This window comes from Schistocerca serialis, chromosome 2, assembly GCF_023864345.2.
Source record: "Schistocerca serialis cubense isolate TAMUIC-IGC-003099 chromosome 2, iqSchSeri2.2, whole genome shotgun sequence".
Taxonomy (NCBI): Eukaryota; Metazoa; Arthropoda; class Insecta; order Orthoptera; family Acrididae; genus Schistocerca; species Schistocerca serialis.
This window is the reverse complement of record NC_064639.1, coordinates 946,044,057-946,068,039: the sequence shown is the minus strand read 5'-3', so window position 1 is coordinate 946,068,039 and position 23,983 is coordinate 946,044,057. Positions and strand designations below refer to the sequence as shown.

The following is a 23,983-nucleotide window of genomic DNA, read 5'->3' as shown; positions in this document are numbered from 1 at the left end:
ACTGCAAGACGGGAATTGACAGACTTTGAACGCGAAATGGTAGTAGGAGAATTCCATTTCAGAACTTATTAGGGAATTCGATATTTCGAAATCCGCAGTGTCAAGAGTGGACGAGAATACCAAATTTCAGGCATTACCTCTCGCCACGGACAACGCAGTGGCCGTCAACCTTCCCTTAACGACCGAGAGATGCGGCGTTTGCGTTGTCAGTGCTAACACTGACAAGCAACACTGCGAGAAATAACCGCAGAAACGTATCCGTTAGGACAGTGCGGCAAAATTTGGCGTTAATGGGCTATGACAGCAGACAACCGATGCGAGTGCCTTTGCAGACAGCACGTCATGGTCTGCAGCGCCTCTCCTGCGTTCGTGGCCATATCAGGTGGACCCAGACGACTGAAAAACCGTTGCTAGATCAGATGAGTGCGAGGGGCGTTTGAAAAGTCCGTGCAAAGTCCGAGAGATGGCACCACTGGCGCGTATCGAGGTCGTGTTTAGTTAGTAGCATCTTTGGAAAGAGCGCACACCAAGTTTCAGCCATATTGGTATATTTCTTTGTGTTTGGCATTCATGTGAATCACGGAAGTCGATTGATTGTCAGAAAATAGACGAAAAAGAATTTCGTGTGGTGATTAAACATTACTTTATGAAAGGCAAAACGCCTCAGGAGACTAAAGAGAAGCATGATAAACATTACGGTGACTCTGCACCTTCGATAAGAACAGTTTATAAGAGGTTTTAAAATTTTCGGAGTGGTCATATGGCCACAAGTGATGCTGAACGTTCTGGACGCCCTGTGGAGGTTACGACTCCAGAAATCATTGATAAAATCCATGATATGGTGATGGATGACAAGAAGAGTTAAGGTGCGTGAGGTTGCTAGTGCTGTGGGCATCTCGAATGAATGGGTATATAATATTTTGCATAAACATTTGGACATGAGAAAACCAGCCGCAAGATGGGTTCCGCGATTGCTCACGCTTGACCAAAAAGAGTTTAAGCGTCGTTTCCTCGCTGTGGGTGAAACATGAATTCATTACTATACTCCTGAGACCAAACAACAATCTAAACAATGGGTTACCAAGGGAGAATCTGCACCAAGAAAGGCGAAGAATATTTCTTCGGCCGGAAAGGTTATGGCGACTGTCTTTTGGAATTCGCAAGGGATAATCGTCATCGAATATCTGGGAAAGGGTAAAACTATTGCAGGTGCATATTATTCGTCGTTATTGGACCGTTTAAAAACCGAGCTGCAAGAAAAACCCCGGCGATTGGACCGCAAAAAAGGCATTTTCCATCACGACAAGGCACCAGCACACATCTCAGCAGTTGTGGTCGCAAAATTAATGAAAATAGGATTCCAACTCGTTTCACATTCCCCCTATTCTCCAGACTTGGCTACCTCGGACTACTACTTGTTCCCCAATATGAAGAAATGGCTGGTGGGTCCAAGATTTTATTAAAATGAGGAGGTTATTACAGTAATTAATAACTGCTTTGCAGACTTGGACAATTCCTATTATTTGGAAAGGATCAACAAATTAGAACAGCGTTGGACGAAGTGAATTAGTCTAAAAGGAGACAACGTTGAAAAATTAAAAAAAGTTTACCCCAAACACGTAAGCAGTTTTTATTTTTGCACGGACTTTTCAAGTGCCACTCGTACCGATTTCAGCTGGTAAGAGGTGATGGTAGGGTTCGAGTGTAGTGTAGACCCCACGTAGCCATGGACCCAAGTTGTCAACAAGGCACCGTGCAAGCTGATATCTCCATAATGATATGGGCTGTGTTTACAAGGGATGGACCACTGGTCCAGCTGAATCAATCATTGACTGGAAATGGTTAGTTCGGCTTCGTGGAGATCATTTAGAACCAAGGATGGATTTCATGTTCCGAAACAACGACGAAATTTTTGTGGATGACAGTACTCCATGTCGCAGGGCCACAATTGTTCACGATTGGTGTGAAGAACTTTCCGGAAAATTCAAATGGTTCAAATGGCTCTGAGCACTATGGGACTTAATATCTGAGGTCATCAGTCCCCTAGAACTTAGTACTACTTAAACCTAACTAACCTAAGGACGACACACACATCCATGCCCGAGGCAGGATTCGAACCTGCGACCGTAGCGGTCGCGCGGTTCCAAACTGAAGCGCCTAGAACCGCTCGGCCACTCCGGCTGGCCCGGAAAATTCGAGCAAGTGAACTGGCCACCCAGATCGCCCGACGTGAGTCCCATCGAGCATTTATGGTATACAGGGTGTTACAAAAAGGTACGGCCAAACTTCCAGGAAACATTCCTCACACACAAAAAGAAAGAAAATGTGTTATGTGGACATGTGTCCGGAAACGCTTACTTTCCATGTTAGAGCTCATTTTATTACTTCTCTTCAAATCACATTAATCATGGAATGGAAACGCACAGCAACAGAACATACCAGCGTGACTTCAAACACTTTGTTACAGGAAATGTTCAAAATGTCCTCCGTTAGCGAGGATACATGAATCCACCCTCCGTCGCATGGAATCCCTGATGCGCTGATGGAGCCCTGGAGAATGGCGTATTGTATCATAGCCGTCCGCAATACGAGCACGAAGAGTGTCTACATTTGCTACCGGGGTTGTATTGACAAGAGCTTTCAAATGCCCCCATAAATGAAAGTCAAGAGGGTTGAGGTCAGGAGTGCGTGGAGTCCATGGAATTGGTCCGCCTCTACTAATCCATCGGTCACCGAATCTGTTGTTGAGAAGCGTACGAACACTTCGACTGAAATGTGCAGGAGCTCCATCGTGCATGAACCACATGTTGTGTCGTACTTGTAAAGGCACATGTTCTTCAAAAAATGGTTCAAATGGCTCTGAGCACTATGGAACTTAACATCTACGGTCATCACTCCCCTAGAAAAATGGCTCTGAGCACTATGCGACTTAACGTCTGAGGTCATCAGTCGCCTAGAACTTAGAACTAATTAAACCTAACTAACCTAAGGACATCACACATATCCATGCCCGAGGCAGGATTCGAACCTGCGACCGTAGCGGTCGCTCGGCTCCAGACTGTAGCGCCCAGAACTGCACGGCCACTCCGGCCGGCAGTCCCCTAGAACTTAGAACTACTTAAACCTAACTAACCTAGGGACATCACACAACGCACATGTTCTAGCTGCACAGGTAGAGTATCCCGTATGAAATCATGATAACGTGCTCCATTGAGCGTAGTTGGACGAAACTAAAATGAGCTCTAACATGGAAATTTGGCGTTTCCGGACACATGTCCACATAACATCTTTTCCTTATTTGTGTGTGAGGAATGTTTCCTGAAAGTTTGGCCGTACCTTTTTGTAACACCCTGTGTAGTCTGTCGGTCAGTTCGTGCACAAAATCCTTCCCGGCAACACTTTCGGAATTGTGGACGGCTGTAGGGGCGGCATGGCTCAATATTTCCGCAGGGGAGTTCCAAAGACTTGCGAAGTCCGCGCCATGTCGAGATACTGCCCAACGTCAGGCAAAAGGAGGGCTAACACGGTATTAGGAGGTATTCCATGACTTTTGGTACCTCACTATATAGGGTACGTTGGAAAGTTTTTCTGATTGAAGCCGGCCGCGGTGGTCTAGCGGTTCTAGGCGCTCAGTCCTGAGCCGCGCGACTGCTACGGTAGCAGGTTCGAATCCTGCCTCGGGCATGGATGTGTGTGATGTCCTTAGGTTAGTTAGGTTTAAGTAGTTCTAAGTTCTAGGGGACTGATGACCATAGATGTTAAGTCCCATAGTGCTCAGGGCCATTTTTCTGATTGAAACAACGCAGATGGGTACTAGTGGACTATGGTATTAAGGCTACAACAGTCCTCTGCTGCAACACACGTGGCTAGCAAGAACTGGATCGGAGGCTTGCAAATGAAGCTGTCTCCAGTGCAGCGGATGCCGCTGGCGCTGCTTGCAGCGTGAAGCGTATGCAAGCGGACGAGCAGCCACCCGCGGCCCTTGACCCGGTGTTCCCAATGCGCGCGCCTCGCTTCCTCGTATTCAGGCGACGCTGCTCCGTCTGGGCTATTCTGCCGGCGCCGTTTCGCCAGTCGCCTGCGCTGCCTCTTTTACATAAAAACCACCGCCCTTTGTCCTGTCGCCGGCCGACGAAGCGCCACTCACGAATCACGTAACTTGCAGCTTATAACGCATTACGGAACTTCAGCTTATACAACTGTTTTAGATTGTTTGCTCCGTAGTCATTCCAACAGTCTTGTCTGTCTCCTATGAGTTCCTATACCATTCATCCGATTACGATGAAACATTGATGAGTTGTTGTGCTTACGCACGACAAGGTAAGAACAACCTACAGCCCCTGGGATGGGGATGAAAAGGAGTGAAAACCTTAAATGAGGATCGTCTGGAGCAGTTTCAATCAATTTGTTTAAAAATACACTACTGGCCATTAAAATTGCTACACCTCGAAGATGACGTGCTACAGACGCGAAATTTAGCCGACAGGAAGAAGATACTGTGATATGCAAACGATTATCTTTTCAGAGCATTCACACAAGGGTGGCGCCGGTGTCGACACCTACAACGTGGTGGCATGAGGAACGTTTCCAACCGATTTCTCATACACAAACAGCAGTTGACCGGCGTTGCCTGGTGAAACGTTGTTGTGATGCCTCGTGTAACGAGGAGAAATGCGTACCATCATGTTTCCGACTTTGATAAAGGTCGGATTGTAGCCTATCGCGATTGCGGTTTATCGTATCGCGACATTGCTGCTCGCGTTGGTCGAGATCCAATGACTGTTAGCAGAATATGGAATCGGTGGGTTCAGGAGGGTAATACGGAATGCCGTGCTGGATCCCAGCTGCCTCGTATCACTGGCAGTCGAGATGACAGGCATCTTATCCGCATGACTGTAACGGATCGTGCAGCCACGTCTCGATCCCTGAGTCAACAGATGGGGACGTTAGCAAGACGACAACCATCTGCACGAACAGTTCGGCTACGTTTGCAGCAGCATGGACTATCAGCTCGGAGACCATGGCTGCGGTTACCCTTGACGCCGCATCACAGACAGGAGCGTCTGCGATGGTGTAGTCAACGACGAACCTGGGTGCACGAATGCCAAATCGTCATTTTTTCGGATGAATCCAGGTTCAAGGATGAAAAGTCAGTGACATATCAGCACACCTCTGTAATGTCTGATGGAATTTCAACCAAAATTAGCACACACCTGTAAAAGTATCTGCTGTCAGGAGAAATTTACTGACAGTAGGGCACCTGAAGCACCCCTACGATTGAAGGCTTGGAGTGAAAGCATAACTCAGGAATGCCTGGAGAAATTTCAACCACATGTCATATATACCTGACTCATTATTTGCATAAAAATACTGTGGGAATAATGTATTCCTGAGGATCCTCACGCAAAAGCTAAAAATATCGTGGAATAGTAGACACAGCAGATTCGTGGTTCTTACTTTACGTTGTATGGAAGAAAATGGCGCGTATGAGCTCTGTGTCGATCAAATAGCAATAGGCACTCGGAATGTGCTGCAGTCAGAGATGATGTACCACACGTTTCTGTTTTGGATCTTTCCTTATTTCTGATGCGCATAAATGATTTTCCACTTGTATTGTCAGAAGATCCAAACTTTCTGCTTGTTGCACAACATACGAGAACACACAAGAATATGAACTAAAAAGATAGTACTTGTCTTCTTAAAGAAAAGGCAGCTAATGATTTACTTGAACACATCAACATGTGTTTCAACACAAACGTACTATAATTCAATCTTGACACAACTCACTACTTATGTCTACAATTCGGTGTTTCACATACAACGTAAGCTATTAAAACAGTCGAATTATAAAATACAAGAAGAAGTTAGTTTGCAGTTTGTGGGACTACATGTGTTTCACAGTCTTAACGGATAGGGCGCACCGAACAATTAATGAAGCGTTTTAGTTCACTTACATTTGCAGTACGCATTGTTACGAGTACAGCTACAAATGTGGAAACAAATGGGGAGGAGGACTATCGGAGCACCTCAGTACACACCCAAGTTTGTTCACTAGTCCCACCTGGCCATTACCGGAAATTTGAGAGGAAGTAATATGCTTCTTGAGATGTCATAGGAGGTCCGATAACGTAGTATTCCTCTGTGCTCTGAACAAACGCGGTGTGTATCGCACAGTTCTTGTCTGAAGCTTCTCTATTTCTTTCTCGTACGAAGGTCGGCGAAGAAAGTCAAGAATCAGCAAGATTGTACGATTTGGCTGCCTCAGCACTCTTCGATAAATTCTCGTTATGATTCCTGCATTGTGCCGGCATGGTTTCTACGAATGGTGACGACTCTTTTCTTTCGCCAAACCTAGCTTCTGTTCCGTCTGTCTCATCGTTGACGAGACGTCAAATCCTTATCTTCCTTTCTTCTTCCCCCTTTGTTTCCTGCATTGAAACACAGTGGGACATCTGTTTTCCTACCTTTCACTCGAGTCCCAGATGTTTGTCAGCAGTGACTGATTCCAGCGACTAAAGTCAGCGTAGACAAATAATATCTAAATTTCTGAACTGTACATTGGCAAGAGAGAGATTTTTTTGTGTATTTTCTCATCTATAAGCTCTTGCAAGACTGTGCCGAGGCGTTAAGTTATTTTTTGTTAAAGTAAATGAGTACCATCAAGTAGTGGGGATGGAAATGTGCGATGGGAGCCTTTCCTGATCATCTTCCGGTGCGATATAAAGGTAACTTCTAACTCCTTAATTCTCTGTTTGGGGCCCAATTTTTATGAACATTTTGATCTCGAAAGATATTAATTCATGCCTGAGACGATTGAAGCGACATTCCCGGGGTTAGCAACTGCAAACAGTTGAGCGTCATCAGTTTAGAAGTCACACTTACAGAACATGACACTGATATAGGTGCTTCTACACCCTTGTCTTTCTCTGTGGATCGGCCCTTCTTGCTAATTAAGGGGAATCACAAATACGGTGTGACTTTAACCACACCCAAATATACACAGTGCCCGACGTTGCGTTAATGTACACAATACAATACGCTAACAAAATAGGGTGAATTAGTTGAAACTTGACTGAAAGTATACAGTTATTTTTCTAAATGTAGAACATTTCCATTAATAACATTGTCTATGTTGCAATCTCCAAATCGTTATTCAGTATAATTATTGCAGTTTAGACTGGTACTATTAGCAATAACAACAAATGTATATTATGCTGGCGCTGGAAGAGTCTATCAGTTAGAAAGCTATCCTGAACAACGCGACTCTTATTTGTCATTCCTCGTTCTAATGTCTCGCAAAGTACAACACGTGAAGGTCAGATTTCTTCGCCATGATTAATCGAGGTAAGACAGAGGAAACACTGAAGAACAATTTACCCTGAGTCACAAATGAATATGACTGAATGACTTGTGTCACAAGAATTACTGCACAAGCTCAAGCGGATGTGGCACGCATTCTTCGAGCTGAATCATAACAGCTGTAACATTCTGCCCCGCCGACACAGGCAACAGAAACTGTCTGTAGATGTGTGACAGCGATACCACCAACTCAGTCAGATGCAAATACTTCATCGCACCGGTGCTATTTCTTTTTTTTATGTTAATTGACTTCTGGCAATTTTCATGCCATACTCTTCTTTCTGTTCTATTCTCTCCATCCATACCAGCCACGCCCAAAGTTTATCTGCACCTGCAATTCGTTCCTTCTTTTACTCTGTCCAGCGCCAAGTCAATTGTCCCTAATTACTTTAGCAAACACCCGATCAATCTCTCCCGTCGTTCTGGCAACGATTTTCCGCTGACCTGTCTCTGCGGCTATTCGATCTTTCTGCCATTTCGCATTAATGTGACCATCGCCTATTTTCGGCGCCAACGTACAATAACCATTCACAGCCGGCAGGTGGCAGCACTAGCGGTGAAGGGTATATAAAGCGTGTTGGGGAGAGGCGGATGCGGAATATAATGCCGTCGTCGTAATGGCGGAAACGGAACTCGTTATCTGACGTCCAAAACGGCATGATCATTGGCTTTTGGGCCAAGAGTGCAATATTTCCGAAACGGCTAAGTTTGTAAACTGTTCGCGTACTTGCCCTGGTTAAAGTATACTGCGCATGGAAAAATAGCGCTAACGTAAAATCAGTGCCCAGGTAGCTGTGATGCACAACGGGCCATAGATGACGGGTGCGGATATGTGTACGGAATAACAGTTGAGCAACAGACCGCCCAAATGAACCAAGGAGCTTCCAACAGCGTCTCCTCAAAGACCTTTCAGCGAAAGTTGCTGCGTATGGGCCTACGCATTAGGCGCCTAGTTCATGCGCCTTTTTAGGCCAGTATTACACTACTGAATTTCTTTGTCAAAGAAATTTGATAGTGTAATAGGGAACTTGGTCAAAACTCGTCCGTCGTCAAATAAATTTGATCAAATGTAGGACCTCGCTGTAGATGTGATCAAAGAAGTCGCTTGTCTTCTGTTCACTGCAATGTGACATGTTACCACGTCGAGCGCTAGCATCGCTGCAGCGTTCTGTCATCTGTAGTGTTTTATAAACATTGCCGGTAAATACAATTGGTGTGTACCGACAACTTCAAAATTAATAGAGATGTATGAAGCTGATGAGGTGCTTTACAACGTAAGGCACCCTGAATACAAAAATAGATTAAGAAGATCGGAGACCTGACCTAACCTAACCTAACCTCCCTCTCCTGTAGCAAGGAATCAGAGTGTTACAGTGAGCCTGTATTCTGCAGATATAACAGTTCGTAAGTGAGTATTGTGCTTTGTGATATGACCACATACTGAAATGTATGGTCATCCATTCTTAAGTAACTGATGTACGACTTGAGGTCCTCCACTATAAGCTCACGTAACAAGTTTTGTTGAATGCTTTTATCGTGCCGTCGTAAAACCCACTGCTTCATCCAGGTACGTTTCCGTTTTTCCCCCGCTTCTCTTCCGCATGTGGACACAGTGCAATTGTGGTACATGCAACTACTGCGGTTAATAACAAATTGTTGTTGTCAGCCATCTTGAACTTTGACGAAAAATATGATGCCAGTGTAACACCCCTTTCTAGCGCCACGTCAAATATCTTTGTCAAATATATTTGATCAAATTTTTGATCAGCCGGCCTGAGTGGCCGAGCGGTTCTAGGCGCTACAGTCTGGAACCGCGCGGCTGCTACGGTCGCAGGTTCGAATCCTGCCTCGGGCATGGATGTGTGTGATGTCCTTAGGTTAGTTAGGTTTAAGTAGTTCTAAGTTCTTGGGGACTGATAGCCTCAGCAGGTAAGTCCCATAGCGCTCAGAGCCATTTGAACCAAATCTTTGACAAAAAAATTTGATACTGTAATACCGGCCTTACTGCTGATCATAGGCGACGAATGCAACTGGACGTCCACTGAGTGGCGACAGGTGATCTTCTCAGATGAATCACGTTTTATGCTCGATCGGACAGATGGCCGTTGGCGTGTACGTTCTGAAACGTCTGATAGCAAACACACTGCAACTGTCGCCGGAGAAGGAAGCGTTATGGTATGTGTAAAGTTTTCGTGGCATTTCTTGGGTGATCTCGTCATTCTGGAAGGCACAATGGATCAACACAAGTATGCATCTATCCTTGGGGATCATATCCACCCATACATTAAGTTTGTTTTTCCTCGGCACGATAATGCTCCGACATTGATGCCATATTTCTCGACTTTCGAAAGGCGTTCGACTCAGTTCCGCACAGTCACTTGCTCCAAAAAGTGCGAGCTTACGTCCATCCGATGACATATGCAGTTGGATAGAAAGTTTTCTAACAGACAGGGAGCAGTACGTCGTCCTGAACGTGGTGACTTCAACAGAAACAAGCGGAACTTCAGGTGTGCCCCAGAGCAGCGTAACAGGTCCTCTGCTTTTTACGATTTACATAAACGATCTGGTTGATGGTATTGACAGCGGCCTTAGACTGTTTGCCGTTGATGCTGTAGTCTATAGGAAAGTAGTATCACACGAAAGTTGCGAACAAATCAATGAGGATTTGCGGAAAATAAATGCGTGGTGTAATGACCGGCAGTTATCTCTCAATATTAGTAAGTGTAACCTACTGCGTGTAACAAGGCGAAAATCCCCATTAATGTGAGAGTACAAAATATATGCCCAGTCTTTGGAAGCGGTAACATCCGTCAAGTGTCTGGGTGTGATTATTCGAAATGATCTCAAATGGAATGATCAGATCCCACAAGTAACGGGTAAGGCAAACTCTATAGATTGCGGTTTATTGGTAGAATCATGAAGCGATGCAGTCCTTCAACAAAGGAAATAGCTTACAATACGTTAGTTCGTCCAGTCTTAGAGTATTGTTCGCCTATTTGGGACCCTTGCCAGTTGGGTCTGATTCGAGTGAGTGAGAAGGTCCAAAGAAGAGCGGCAAGATTCGTGACTGGTACATTTAACCATCGCGAGAGTGTTACAAATCTCATAGAAAGTTTGAAGTGGGACACACTTGCAGATAGACGGCGCGCTAAACGGAAGGGGCTGCTCACTAAATTCCGAAATCCGATCTTCACCGAGGATGTAGAGCATATATTATTACCACCAACTTTCAAACCGTGCAATGATCACCATTCAAAGAGAAGGGAAATTAGAGCTCGTACTGAGGTGTTCAGACAGTCGTTTTTCCCTCGCGCGATCCGCGAGTGGAACAGAGGGGTGGGGGTGGGGGGGGAGGTGGAATATGACTGGCGCGAATTGTGCCCTCCGCCACACACCGCTTGGTGGCTAGTGGAGCATATATGTAGATGCAACGTGTCACACAGCTCCCAGTGTACGTGCATGGTTCAAAAAGCTCCAGAATGAGTTTATCATACTCCCCCGTCCACCAAAATCCCCGAATTGAAATGCAGTTGACAATCTATGGTATCACCTCGATCAGGCTGTACACGCCTTGGTTCCTCAACCGAGGAACCTAGCACAGCCACAGCACTGGAGTCGGCAAGGCTCCACATCCCCGTCGGTAGCTTCCAGAACTTCACAGATTCTCTTCCTGCATGTCTCGCAACGGTCCGCCCTGCAAAAGGTGGTTATCCGAGCTTTTGAGAGGCGGTCACATTTATGTGGCCGGACAGTGTATCAGTGTATCTCTCAAAGAAACTTACAAGACAGACGATCCCCTATGCAGCACATATTTTAAAAGAAAAAAAAGACCCTTTTCGTCGATCACTAGATTGTGAGGACAATGAAGGTGTGTCGACAATCAACTATCGAATGCACCGCGCCACCTACCCGTTCGCCAGACAATTGTCCCCAGGCAAGCCAACTTTGCATATGTACGTTTCAATTCATAAAGATTTTTTTTTTAACTCCTCATGGTTTTATTCGTATCATGGCTGCTGATCCGCAAACTGGCGTTGTCAACACTGAAAGACAAACGAAGAATCTCCCTCCCTCCCCCGCTCCCCCCACCCTCATGTGCTGGCTCCGCGCGTCACCCTGTGTGTGTTGGGAAAATATTTCGGTTTGACCCAAATCTCTAGGGTTTTCAAAGTCTTTGACAGGGAACGCCAGTTTAAGTCATCGTAGACCTCGCTAAAATCCAACAGGAGTTGTGCCCTGTTTATGCTGACCCCAAGGAAAGGCAAATTTACGTCTGAGGGAGGACGAGGACGAGGGGGTGCCAAATGATACGTCGTTTGTGTGGAAAAATGTTCTCGAACCGGCCCCCTTACTATCCGAAGTTTTCCTCGAGAATCGCTAAATAGTGGTGCGTCCAACACGAGGAAATTCGTCAGCAATCGTCATAAAGATCGCATATTTTGCTCCTCTTATTGCACGATTTCTTCGATCGGGATACTGGGTCTGCTATTCCACTCGTCATCATGCATCTTTGTACAGACACCAACCAATATTATACCCGTTTCTCCAGTTACAGTTGGCGCATAAACAGGGCACAGCTCCTGTTGGATTTTAGCGACTGTAGATACCTTTTCACACTAAAATCGAATTACAACACGCACTTCGCAACTGGTGGGAGCAACGATTTTCGAGGCCACTATCGTTTGCTTTTTTCACCTATAGTTAAAGAACTACAGTGGCTTCGTAAACAATCACTGGATGGCACTGCATTAGTGCAACTTCATTTTCAGCTGTCAACATTTAAAAATAAGCAAACAATCCTCACTTTTCAAATGCGCCTTGTAGCATCAAACCGTTCATAGAGGTAACAGTCGTCTCGAGGGAGACCCTGTTTCGCACTTATTTAATATTCCGTTTGATCGCACATTTTTTATTTGAATTAAAAAATCTTTAAGGTCCAGCTAAGTCTGAATGTATTTGCTCCTTCAGTACTTTTGTTTCTGACAATGGAGTTACCGAAACGTGTCGTACCGATTTTAACTGAAAATTAAGTGAAATCAAGATGGAACCGTGATGTGATGAAAAAGTAACAGGGATTTTTGTTTTTCTTAAAAACTATTCATTTATTCATCAACATCAGCTTTGTTCCCTTCAAAGTAATCCCACTCGGATATAACAGTTGTGCCAGCGCTTTTTCCAACCCTGAAAGCACTTCTGGAACTCACTTCTCATTACGGTGTTAAGTTCCTCTAGCAGTTCTGTAATATATATATATATATATATATATATATATATATATATATAGCCAGTTGTGGCAAAACGACGTCCTTTCATGGTTCTCTTCAGCCTCGGGTATAGAAAGAAGTTACAGGCGGCCATGTGCGGCGAATATGGTGGCTGAGGCAGTACAACGGTTTTTTTTTTTTTTTTTCAAAAAATCACGAACAAGCATTGAATTGTGAGCTGGAGTATTATCGTGACGCAATTCCCACGGGTGGTTTTGCCATAATTCTAGACTTTTCTTAGGTTTGTTTCACACAAACGGCGCATAACTTCCGGGTAGTGTTCCTTATTGACCCTACGACCATAATGCAGGAACTCATGATGCACTGACCGATTGTAATCGAAGAAAACTGCGAGAAAAATCTTAATTGTGATCGAACTTGTTGATTGTTTTTTCGGTCTTGGCTCTTCAGGCAGTTTCTATTGGGACCACTGGGCCTTGACTTCGACGTCATACCTGTACACCCATGTTTCGTTCAAATGGCTCTGAGCACTATGGGACTTAACATCTGAGGTCATCAGTCCCCTAGAACTTAAAACCACTTAGACCTAACCAACCTAAGGACATCATATACATCCACGCCCGAGGCAGGATTCGAACCTGCGACCGGAGCGGTCTCGCGGTTCCAGACTGAAGCGTCTAGAACCGCTCGGTCATGCCGGCCGGCCATGCTTCGTCACCTCTTGCAAACTTCTTTAGATGTTCTGGATCCTTGTCGAATTCATTCAGCAATTGCTGAGCGATGTCAACGCGACATCGGTTTTGGTCGAAATTCAGCAGTTTAGAAACAAACTTTGCAGCTACACGTTTCATGCCCAAAGCATCCGAAAAACTGCTGATGGTGATCGGCGATTTTCCAGAACCATTTTCTTTACTTTTACCACATTATCGTCAGTAACTGACGCGCTAAGGCGTCCAGGGCGTCTTCAAAGTATTCTCGACCCTCTTTGGAACATTTATACCACTGGTAAACTCTTAACTTACTCATCGTAGATTCGTCAAACGCCACAGTCAACATTTCCAATGCGGTGCTGCGCTTTATTCCAGTTTTCAAACAAAATTTGATGCAAATTCTTTGATCTATCTTTTTAGAAAGTAAAAATTCGCCGAGCACTCGGAAAACACGTATAACCTTTTTGACCGTCAACGATAAACTAAGTATTCAAAACAGCTGAAAACGCAAACATAGATCAGCAATATGTGCACCAACACAGATGTATAAAGCCTGCGAAATTAAAAATTCCCGTTAGGTTTTTTTTATCACATCTCATATTTAATAACTGACAAAACAATATGGCCGGAGACCTCTGTGCAGACTTTTCAGCCTATGTTGTGAGAAGCTCATATTGCCTATTTTTCGTCGGGGTGTACAGGGAATCCCCAACAGGGCTGGCAAGTAAATTGGCAGTCGGCACGCCAGCGCATCGGCGTAGCGGTTGCTCCACAGGCTGGCGCAGTGTCTTCGCAGGCTGGCCGAGTCTATGTAACGGGACGGCGGTGTGAATGACTCCACGCGAGGGCGGAGCTCGCAGCCAGAACACCAATCGCCTCGGAATGCCACTGGGGCCATCGAAAGCGCGAACTGCGGAAGTTGCCGTCGCAAGGACGTCTCGGAAATGGCGCATAGCCTCTCCGGAGACACATGGAGCCTCATCTCGTATCCTGCACCTCGCCGAAACTGCTTTCCTGACGTATGCCGCTCTACACTCATGCTCATAAATGAAGGATAATGCTGATACATGGTGAAACAACGCTCTGGTGGGCGGTTTGGGGGTTTAAATCACCTCGGGGTATGACCATGCGGTGCATTTGACCTGCGGTCGTCGCACGGTGGCGCTGGCAGCAGTCCACATACGCAGAGGTGTGTTGGTCCGTGTCAGAGTACGGTGCAGCGAGTGTGTAGACGTTTTCAGACGTGCCAATGGTGACTGTGTGTTGGAATTGGCTCAGAGAACACATATCGATGACGTTATGAGGGGTAGAATACTAGGACGACTGGAGGCTGGTCAAACACAGCAGGTCGTAGCACGGGCCCTCCTTGTGCCACGAAGTGTGATCTCAGGATTATGGCAACGATCCCAGCAGACAGGAAAAGTGTCTAGCCGCTACAGTACGGGAAGTACACAGTATACAAAACTACAAGAAGACCGATATCTCACCATCAGTGCCAGTAGACGGCCACTGAGTACTGCAGGTAGCCTTGCTCGGGACCTTACCGCAGCCACTGGAACAGTTTTCTCCAGACACACAATCAACAGATGACTGAACAGACGTGGTTTATTCGCCCGGAGACCTGAAAGGTGCATTCCTGGTCACAGGAGATCCCGTAAAGCCTGGTGTCAAGAACGCAGTACATGGTCATTGGAACAGCGGTCCCAGGTTATGTTCACGGACGAGTCCAGGTATAGTCTGAACAGTGATTCTCGCCGGGTTTTCATATGGAATGAACCAGGAACCAGATACCAACCCCTTAATGTCCTTGAAAGGGACCTGTATGGAGGTCGTGGTTTGATGGTGCGGGGTGGGATTATGATTGGTGCACGTACACCCCTTGCATGTCTTTCACAGAGGAACTGTAACAGGTCAGGTGTATCGGGACGCCATTTTGCACCAGTATGTCCGCCACATTTGTGCAGTGGGTCCCACCTTCCTCCTGATGGATGACAACGCACGGCTCCACCGAGCTACCATCGTGGAGGAGTACCTTGAAACAGAAGATATCACGCGAATGGAGTGGCCTGCCTGTTCTCCAGACCTAAATCCCATCGAGCACGTCTGGGATGCTCTCGGTCGACGTATCGCTGCAGATCTTCAAACCCCTACGACACTTCAGGCACTGGTGCAAGAATGGGAGGCTATACCCCAGCAGCTGCTCGACAACCCGATCCAGAGTATGCCAACCCGTAGTGCGGCCTGTGTACGTGTGCATGGCTATCATATCCCATATTGCTGTCGGGGTACATGCACAGGAAACAATGGCGTTTTGTAGCACATGTTTCGGGACGGTCTTATTAGCTTATCACCAATACCGTGGACTTACAGATCTGTGTCGTGTGTGTTCCCTATGTGCTTATGCTGTTAGCGCCAGTTTTGTGTAGTACCACATTGTGTGGCATCACATTCTGCAATTATCCTTAATTTATGAGCATGAGTGTAGAAAGAGGAGTCACAAAAAACGAAAGTGGGAGTATTGGGGGTTAACATCTCGTCGACGATGAGATCATTACTGCCGGAGCACAACTGGGGATTGGAGAGGGTCGGGGCAGGAAGTCGGCTGTAGACATTGCAAAGAAACGGTTCTAGCATTCCTCGCTTACCATCAAATAATAAATAAATTTGAATGGCCAGACGGAGAATTTGATCGAGAGATGGAAAGACGAGGCGTTACATCTGGAGTCCAACCTACGTCCTCAGATATTTGCTGGATGCATTACAGCCTTTGTCTTCCTGCACAGTTTTTATATTTTACAGCTCCTCCGAGTACCATTGCTGTTACTAATTAATAAATGCATAAAATCAGGACAAAAATGGATCTGAGCACTATGGGACTTAACTTCTGTGGTCATCAGTCCCCTAGAACTTAGAACTACTTAAACCTAACTAACCTAAGGACATCACACACATCCATGCCCAAGGCAGGATTCGAACCTGCGACCGTAGCGGTCGCGCGTTTCCAGACTGTGGCGCCTAGAACCGCTCGGCCACCTCGGCCGGCAAAATCAGGGCAAATTCGTACAACATTAAAGCTGATCTCTGCGTTAAATGTAACCACAACGATAAACCAAAAGTCACGTGTCATTTCGTTGATGTTGCGAGGTACCCTATGCTCATTACATGTCATACGCGCAAAGAAAGTCGACACGCGGCGCGGTGTCTGATGGGAACGACTGTAAGTAGGAAAATGGCTGTAAGGTCGCTTCCAGCAGCCCCCGCGGCAGGTGTCAGCTTAGTTTGCGGATGTAGTGGGTGTTCATACTTAATGGCCATGTCACATTTGTTTGCTGCTGACGCTCTTTCTATTGTGAACATAACTGAAAGAATAGATTATTGAGGAAATCTGGCTGAGGTCTGGTGTTGTCGCATTGTTTCACCCTTTATTACGATAATCTTCTTCAACATTCCACGATCCAGATTCTTTCGCCATTCCATTTCGTTCTTTTTATTTTCCTATACTTTTTCGTGTTAATTCTTCTTCTTTATTTTTATTTAATCGTACTTGCTGTAGCAGATGAGCCCACGGGGCAAAATGATGGTGTTCCAGTGCATAGACAACGTGTAAAGAAATATCGAAGTTTGCATTGTTTTGATAATGTTCTAAGCTTAGCAACCGTTTATTAAATCTGGACGAACTCGGGCCGGCAGACAGAAACGCAGCTGTGCGTGGACGCGGCAGGTGCGTCGCAGAGGGCGATGCTCCCGCTGATGCCGAGATGCTGGCGCGCTTTCTCCGCCGGTATGCGCACCATATCGCCAGCAGCCACTCTCGCCTTGGTCGGAAATACTCACAAGAACTTCCGATAGCGCGTCCCACTCGCCCGTCTGAATACTCACGGTGCATCTGACACGGGCTCCGCAGCATTGCGAGCATTGTCCGAGACTAAAATACTGTGCCATTCCCTGTTACTTGTGCTAACACGGTGCGTCGTGGTTGTTTCCACTGCGTGGAAATTTCCACGTTACGGATACCGCATCGACACATATCCTCTGTAAACGAACAAACTTGTCTGTGAAATGCGCCCTTGTCTAGCGACAGGTTTGCCAAACAAGCTCATACGCTTACAAAGTTTGTCAGTTTAACCTCGCTTTGAAGCAGAAGCAGTTAGTATTCGTGTTTTGACAGTAGTGAGAATTGCCACAAATGCAGACAAAGCAATCCTGGCCCTGACCCTTTGATTGTGCTTAAAGAAGAACAAGAAAACGTCACTGGTCTAGCGAGTGGCTTAAAATGAGAGATTTACCCATGAAAGTCTGCTAAAGGAGATATTACTCTCGGAAACCGATGATTGCATCAACTTTGTTCGAATGAACATTGAAACTTTTAAAAACTTGTTAAGTCCCTCGGAAAAGAGGAAACTTGTCTGTCAGATTCGCTCCGATCTATGTACGGATGGGTCAAACAAGCCGTACACGTACCAGCAAAGTTTGTCAATTTAACTTTACTTTTGAAGCAGATGCCTTTGTGTATGATGCAAATGCAGATAAAGCATTTCTAACACTGGCTCTGTACTTCGCCCGCACATTGAAAAAGAAGCAAGCCTGCGAAAATTTATTCTCTTGCACCTTGTTCTCCAACGACAGTTCATTAAAATACTACAACGTGGGAACATATAGCCCACATCATCCGTAGAAGAACCGTAGAACTTCGGTTTCTTTTATTTCAACACAAATAATGTCTGCCATCTTGTCAAACTTTCCTTCAAACAGCATCGTACACGGTCAGATGTAGTACAGTTCGACAGATTGTTTGACCGTGTATGGGCCTTAACAGAATGCGTTATTATTTATAACAGCTGCATTATTGATCATCAGTACAATTAATGACTGCATTCGTCAGAGGAGCAAATAACCATTTTGTCTATCCTGAACATAATAAAAATAAAAACTACTTCATATCAGTAACAATTTACAGACAACTACCTCTCTAATGAATGTCGATGAATAGGTTACTGCCGGATTTTGTAATTACTGCAGCACCTGAATCCTGTAATGGGACAGTACAACATTCTGCAAATCAATTTCACATTACACAATACAAACGTGTGTATCATCAGTATTTTTTCAGGTGGTGCCCTCAACTCGTAAGGCACTTGACCTGCTGATAAAATTCTTTATTTAGCAACCAGTTTTGATCGTCTGTCCATCATCGGGTTTTTAAAAACATTTACAGCATAACATTAGATGAATATAGTCACTAACGTCAGACAATAATATGATGAATTTGTTAGTGTTGTCACATCGTAATATAAGCAGCTCTTTCTAGCGCAGTTTATATACTGACAATGTACGTTACAAATTCACGGTTTTATTACCTGATGTCAGTGATTCTATTTTCGCCTAGTATGATGCTGAAACTGTTTTTAATAACCTGATGATGGTCTGTCGACTGAAACAGGATGTTAAATGAAAAATTTTTAACAGCGGGAGGCAGTTGGGTAATCATGACATTTTTCAAATTTTTCCGTCTGCCATCCGTAGACTATAAATATATTTACACTCAGAACCTTCGTTAAAAAGTGCCGTACTTCATTGTTCTCATTTATAGCTCGTCTCAGAGACTGTAGTCTGCTGTCGTAATACAATCGGGCAAAATAATTTTCAAGCACCATAAATAGGCGCTACAGAGTAATTTGTCTACAAAACGATATTACTGTACTCTGTGCCCAGCCGCTAACAACACTGGCGATCTAACAACATGCAACCCTCGTAGTACCGTAGTCGTTATGAAGTGAACATCATTTCGAACTTTTCTGCATACACACACGCTGAAATTTTTCTTCGAATGTCACGTTCCTTGGTTTTCATTACTAAATTGTTTTAATTTGTGACACCTCTTCATATTTTCCCGCCTTCTTGCATTGTGAAGGCTGCGATCAAATTCGTGTTTGTTACGAAATTATGTGGTGTCAGCAGACCAAATGCAAGTGCAACTTCTTCTACGTTCTGCCAACCTCATCTGACAAACTGTACTGGTCATTAAATGTGCTGTAATCCAAAAAGAAATTTAGTGTAATAAACTGTGTTAATACATTGTTAATGTGGGTTAAGCTAGTAGATTCAAGTATCTAAAGGAATTACTTTTTTCTGAAGGAACATCATTGATTAATGAGGCCATTCTGTTCCAAAACCTGAGTTGAGGTTTATTTTGCTCCTTCCTTTTTTTTCTTTTATTCAGTGTGTAATAATATTATGCTCTGAAGAATTGTATATTTTCCGGTAGAGTGTTTGTTGTTTCACATAACTGAAGTTATTTTATGCTCCAGAATGCATAGAAAAATATATGTACTAAATGTGCTAACTAGATAATTTTTAACCATTACTTATCTACTACTTGGCCCATTTTTAATAACTACAATTTTTTTTTTCAGTTGCCACATACCTCAGCCCAGTTGAGACACATTGCCACAACATTGATTATTACATCCATGCTGGAGAGGACACTACCAAGACATTCTCAGAAGATGCAATGGCCAGGATCCGTAAGTACTATGCACAACATAATGCTCCGTGTCTTTGATAGTTGTAGTCTGCTCAAAAGGTGAACGGATTCTGGGATGGGCGAGGAGGGGGGGGGGGGGGGGGGGCTGCCGGGAGGGAGCAAGCTCAGCCCACTGACTCTGAGCACACTGGTTGCCAAAGGGGTAAATAGAAAGGACACAGAGGGGTGAAAAACCCACACGTAAGCCCTGTAGTGCTGGCACTACACTTGCGTTTGGAAATCAGTTCATGCTCCAAGCGGCTTTGTCAGTGCCATTTCCTGGCAGCTGTACCAGCTGCCAACTGCTATGTATTGCGCATCTACGAAAGTAAAAACTGAGACAGTGGCATAACAAAAGCTTAAAATCAAGAGTTATAGCTTCCTGTTGAATGATTGTGCCTGTTGCTACAAATTCCGTGTAGTTCGCATAGGCAGCTCCAAATTAATTGTGGCAATAAAAAGAATGATTAATATTTTGAACGTGTTCTGAGATCTGTAACAATGAATTGCAAGTAGAAATAAATCACTAAGGATCACTCTCATTGTATTCCTCTTCTGTTCACGATTCATCGCTACTGTCCTATTCAGAAACAATTTTGTCTGTTGCAATTTCGATGATATTGTTGCACCTCCAGTTCTTCCAGTTGTTGGACCTTCCCGCTACAGTACCCTTCCCAGTCGTGTACAGCTACTAACGGAAGGGATTCACTGGCAGTCCTAAACATATTGTCACTAGTCATGTCCCCTGAAATGTAGCACTCCATAAATAACCTTCTCACTTTGGTCTGTGCCAGTTCAGTCACACTTACAAGACAATTATGAGGCAGCAAGTGGACAACTGTGAGGCTTTTCTATTTTGCCATTTCCTCAACTACATACGACTTTTTAGCAGGTCTGTGTCCTTGAATTATAGAAACCAGAGCCTGGTTCCTTGCACTCTCGTTATAGGCAACACACTTCCTTTCCAGCCACTGCAACATCTTCACTTTGATATCATACTCTGTGGGATTTTTTTTCCACCTGTCTGTTATGATATGGAGTGTTGTCCATCACAATGACAGCCGTAGGAGAATATTTTGGAGAATAAGTTTCCCAAATTCATCTGACTATGATAGTCACCTTTTGTTGATTTAGACCATAATTTTAGTTGTGCCTCACTAAGAAGCCCCTTCTTCAATCTATCATTTCCAATAATAAGTCTGTTAGAGGTTCCCCACCCCCATGACACTGTCGTCATCCTTCTAACAACATTTCCGAAGTGTCAAATTAATGTCGATCCAAGTTTCATTGAGACAGCATATTTCCGTGGCTTCTTCCCTAATATGTTTCATTTCCACAATGAAACACAACTGCCAGTCAATAGTGTCTCCACACTCTAGCAACATAGAATTCTTGTTCTGAACTTTTTTCCTGAGTCCATCTGATCTTTTCCTCGAGTAATGATCCAAGTTTCCATAAACTGGGAGAAATCCTCTTCACCAAGTAGAGGTCTTCGATTGTTTTCTCGTGACACCCTGTTGAAGCTATCCAACTGTATTTTCCAGTAGATCTTGGCTTAAGTGAAAGAGAATTTAAAAAAGAAAAAATAGTTGCAACTAACAAGGAGAGGTCCCAAGGGATGGGAAAACTTTTGGAGACCACCTATACTGTTATGCAGGTTATGGGACCCGGTATCACATTCTGCAATCACAATTAACTGGGTAAAGATAATGATGACAGTCATTTCCATAAAGATGTAAAAAAGTTGGCTTGTAATGGGATTTTTTTTTTCTTACCCACTACATTCAGCATACCTGCCAAATAATTGAACCACTACACCATAGTGTGGTTTCAAAAATCAATGTTATTATTGCAATATTACAGACCCACCTGGGTAAAGGGTGCACAACCTACACAACCACATATGTTGTTACAAAAAGGCAATTACACCCCTGAAGACCTCTCCCTGTAAGGGAAACAGAACCAGAATTCTGAAAATAAATAATGGTGCTTTTACACATGCAAACAAAATGACCACTTTAAAATAATTCAGGCTATGGAGACGGCAGTTTCAAGGTATTGTCGACCTGAAAAATTGGAATTGCTTCATCTTGTCAGGCACTTCCACTGAATTTCCAGGATTATCTCTGCAGAAATTTCTTCTCATAGACCTGAATCTTCCTCCTATGTACATCACTGATTGTCTCATTGGCTGAGAGACACAGTATTAATTATTTTTCTAGTTCCACTCCATAAAGTACTATCCATTGCCTTCTTGCAGGAGGGGAAAGTGTCTCTGGCAGTGCCTGTGATGGACCAGAAACTGATTTGTCACTCATTGCAAGATATATTACTTCGTGACACAGCACAGCATACAAAACAAACACTTTGCAGTAGCTACAAATGCAACATTCTGTTAGATCTCTTGAGGTTGGCAGTGGCCAGACAGAAAACATGAGCAGGCCGAAATCGATTGAATTCCACCAGTCGAGAACTAGAGAGCCCTTGTTCATCTCTTTAGTTACATCTCAAGTTACCTACAAAGCGACTTTTGTTCTTACAAGATTCTGGAGCAAATGGAACTGCGTATGCTAACAGCAACACCGTCTATCCTCTTAAAATACTTCTTTGTTCAAAATTAATATAGACATATTACCACTAACACATAGTTGTAGCATCACCATAGAAAACTTTTACTCATTAGCTTGTCATTAATGGCTGAACACTACTGTGAGAGGAAAGCAGAGTACTCAGTTGTTTGCCTGTGTAAACACATTGTTAAAATTATTACTAGCTACAACAGTGATAATGAATGTATTGTCCAGACAGAAATGAATGAGGCTGGAGGGACATTTGCACATGACTGTTTCATCCTCAATACTTTAGCCAAGTTCCTGATAGTGCCCTTCTTCAAATTATGTAACAAAGAAATGGAAATAACAGGACTTCATAAAACACCAGCCATTATTAAAAAAAATAATACTACTGACAGGAACTTGCACAGCTCTCAGCACTGAAACCTCATTCACATATCGCTCATAGCCCGGAGACTGCTAAACGTGGAAAACTTTTATTCATTTATTTTGCATCCTTTGATCACTGTTTGTAGTGATAGGCCTCTTGTGTTGGTTGGGCTATACATGGATGTGTAAACAAAGTATTTGGTATTTACATAAAAATATACACTCTAAGAACAAAAAAATGACACATCATGATGGAATTGTCCAAATGGGACGGAAGTTGCTAGATGTGCAGTACATGTCCAGACAAACAAAATAATTAGAATTTCAGAAAAATTGGATAGTTTATTCAAGAGAAAGAGCTTCACAATTTGAGCTAGTCAGTAATGCAGTGGAGCAACTCTGGCTCTTATGCAAGCAGTTATTTGGCTTGGCATTGATTGACAGAGTTGTTAGATTCCCTCCTGAGGGATAATGTGCCATATTCTGGCCAATTGGCACATTAGGTTGTCAAAATCCTGAGTTCATTGCAAGGGTCCTGCCCATAATGCTCCAAATGTTCTCAGGTGTGGGGAGATCCAGTGACCTTGCTGGCAGGTGTGAAAACAAGCAGCAGAAACTCACCATGTGCGAGCGTTCATTATCTTGACAAAATGTAAGCCCAGGATGGCTTGCCATGAAGGACAACAAAATGGAGCCTTTAATATTGTCAACACATCACTGTGCTGTAAGAATGCTGCAGATGACAAGCAAAGGGGTCCTGCTTTGAAATAAAATGGCACCCCAAACCAATGCACCTGGCTGTTGGGCCATATGGTGGATGACAGTCAGGTTTGTATCCCACTATTGCCTGCGTTGGCTTCAGACACGTCTTTGCTAGTCATCGGGGCTCAATTCGAAGTGGTGCTAATCACTGAAGACAACTCTACTCCAGTCAATGAGATTCCAGTCCGAAGACATATCTGGACAGCAATGGGATACCAACCTGTCATTCGCTATATGGCCCAACAACCAGGAGTGATGGTGTGGGATGCCATTTGTTTTCATAGCAGGATCCCTTTGGTTGTCATCCAAGGCACCCTTACAGCACAGCAGTATGTCAATGATATTCTGTGCCCCGTTTTGTTGACCTTCATGGCGAGCCATCCTGGGCTTATGTTTCAGCAATATAATATCTGACCACAAGTGGTGAGAGTTTCTACAGCTTGTCTTCGTGCTTGTCAACCG

At 44.3% G+C, this 23,983-nt stretch overlaps 1 protein-coding gene across 2 annotated transcripts in view; it reads left to right on the top strand.

Moving 5' to 3' along the window:
* The window catches only part of LOC126458319 (uncharacterized), a 328,599-nt gene that overhangs the window by 277,110 nt on the left and 27,506 nt on the right, over positions 1–23,983 (top strand). For both annotated transcript variants that reach the window (XM_050095273.1, XM_050095272.1), the window contains exon 3: positions 19,708–19,818. In XM_050095273.1, coding sequence (XP_049951230.1) covers positions 19,708–19,818 — 111 coding nt within the window. The remainder of the gene's footprint in view (positions 1–19,707; positions 19,819–23,983) is intronic.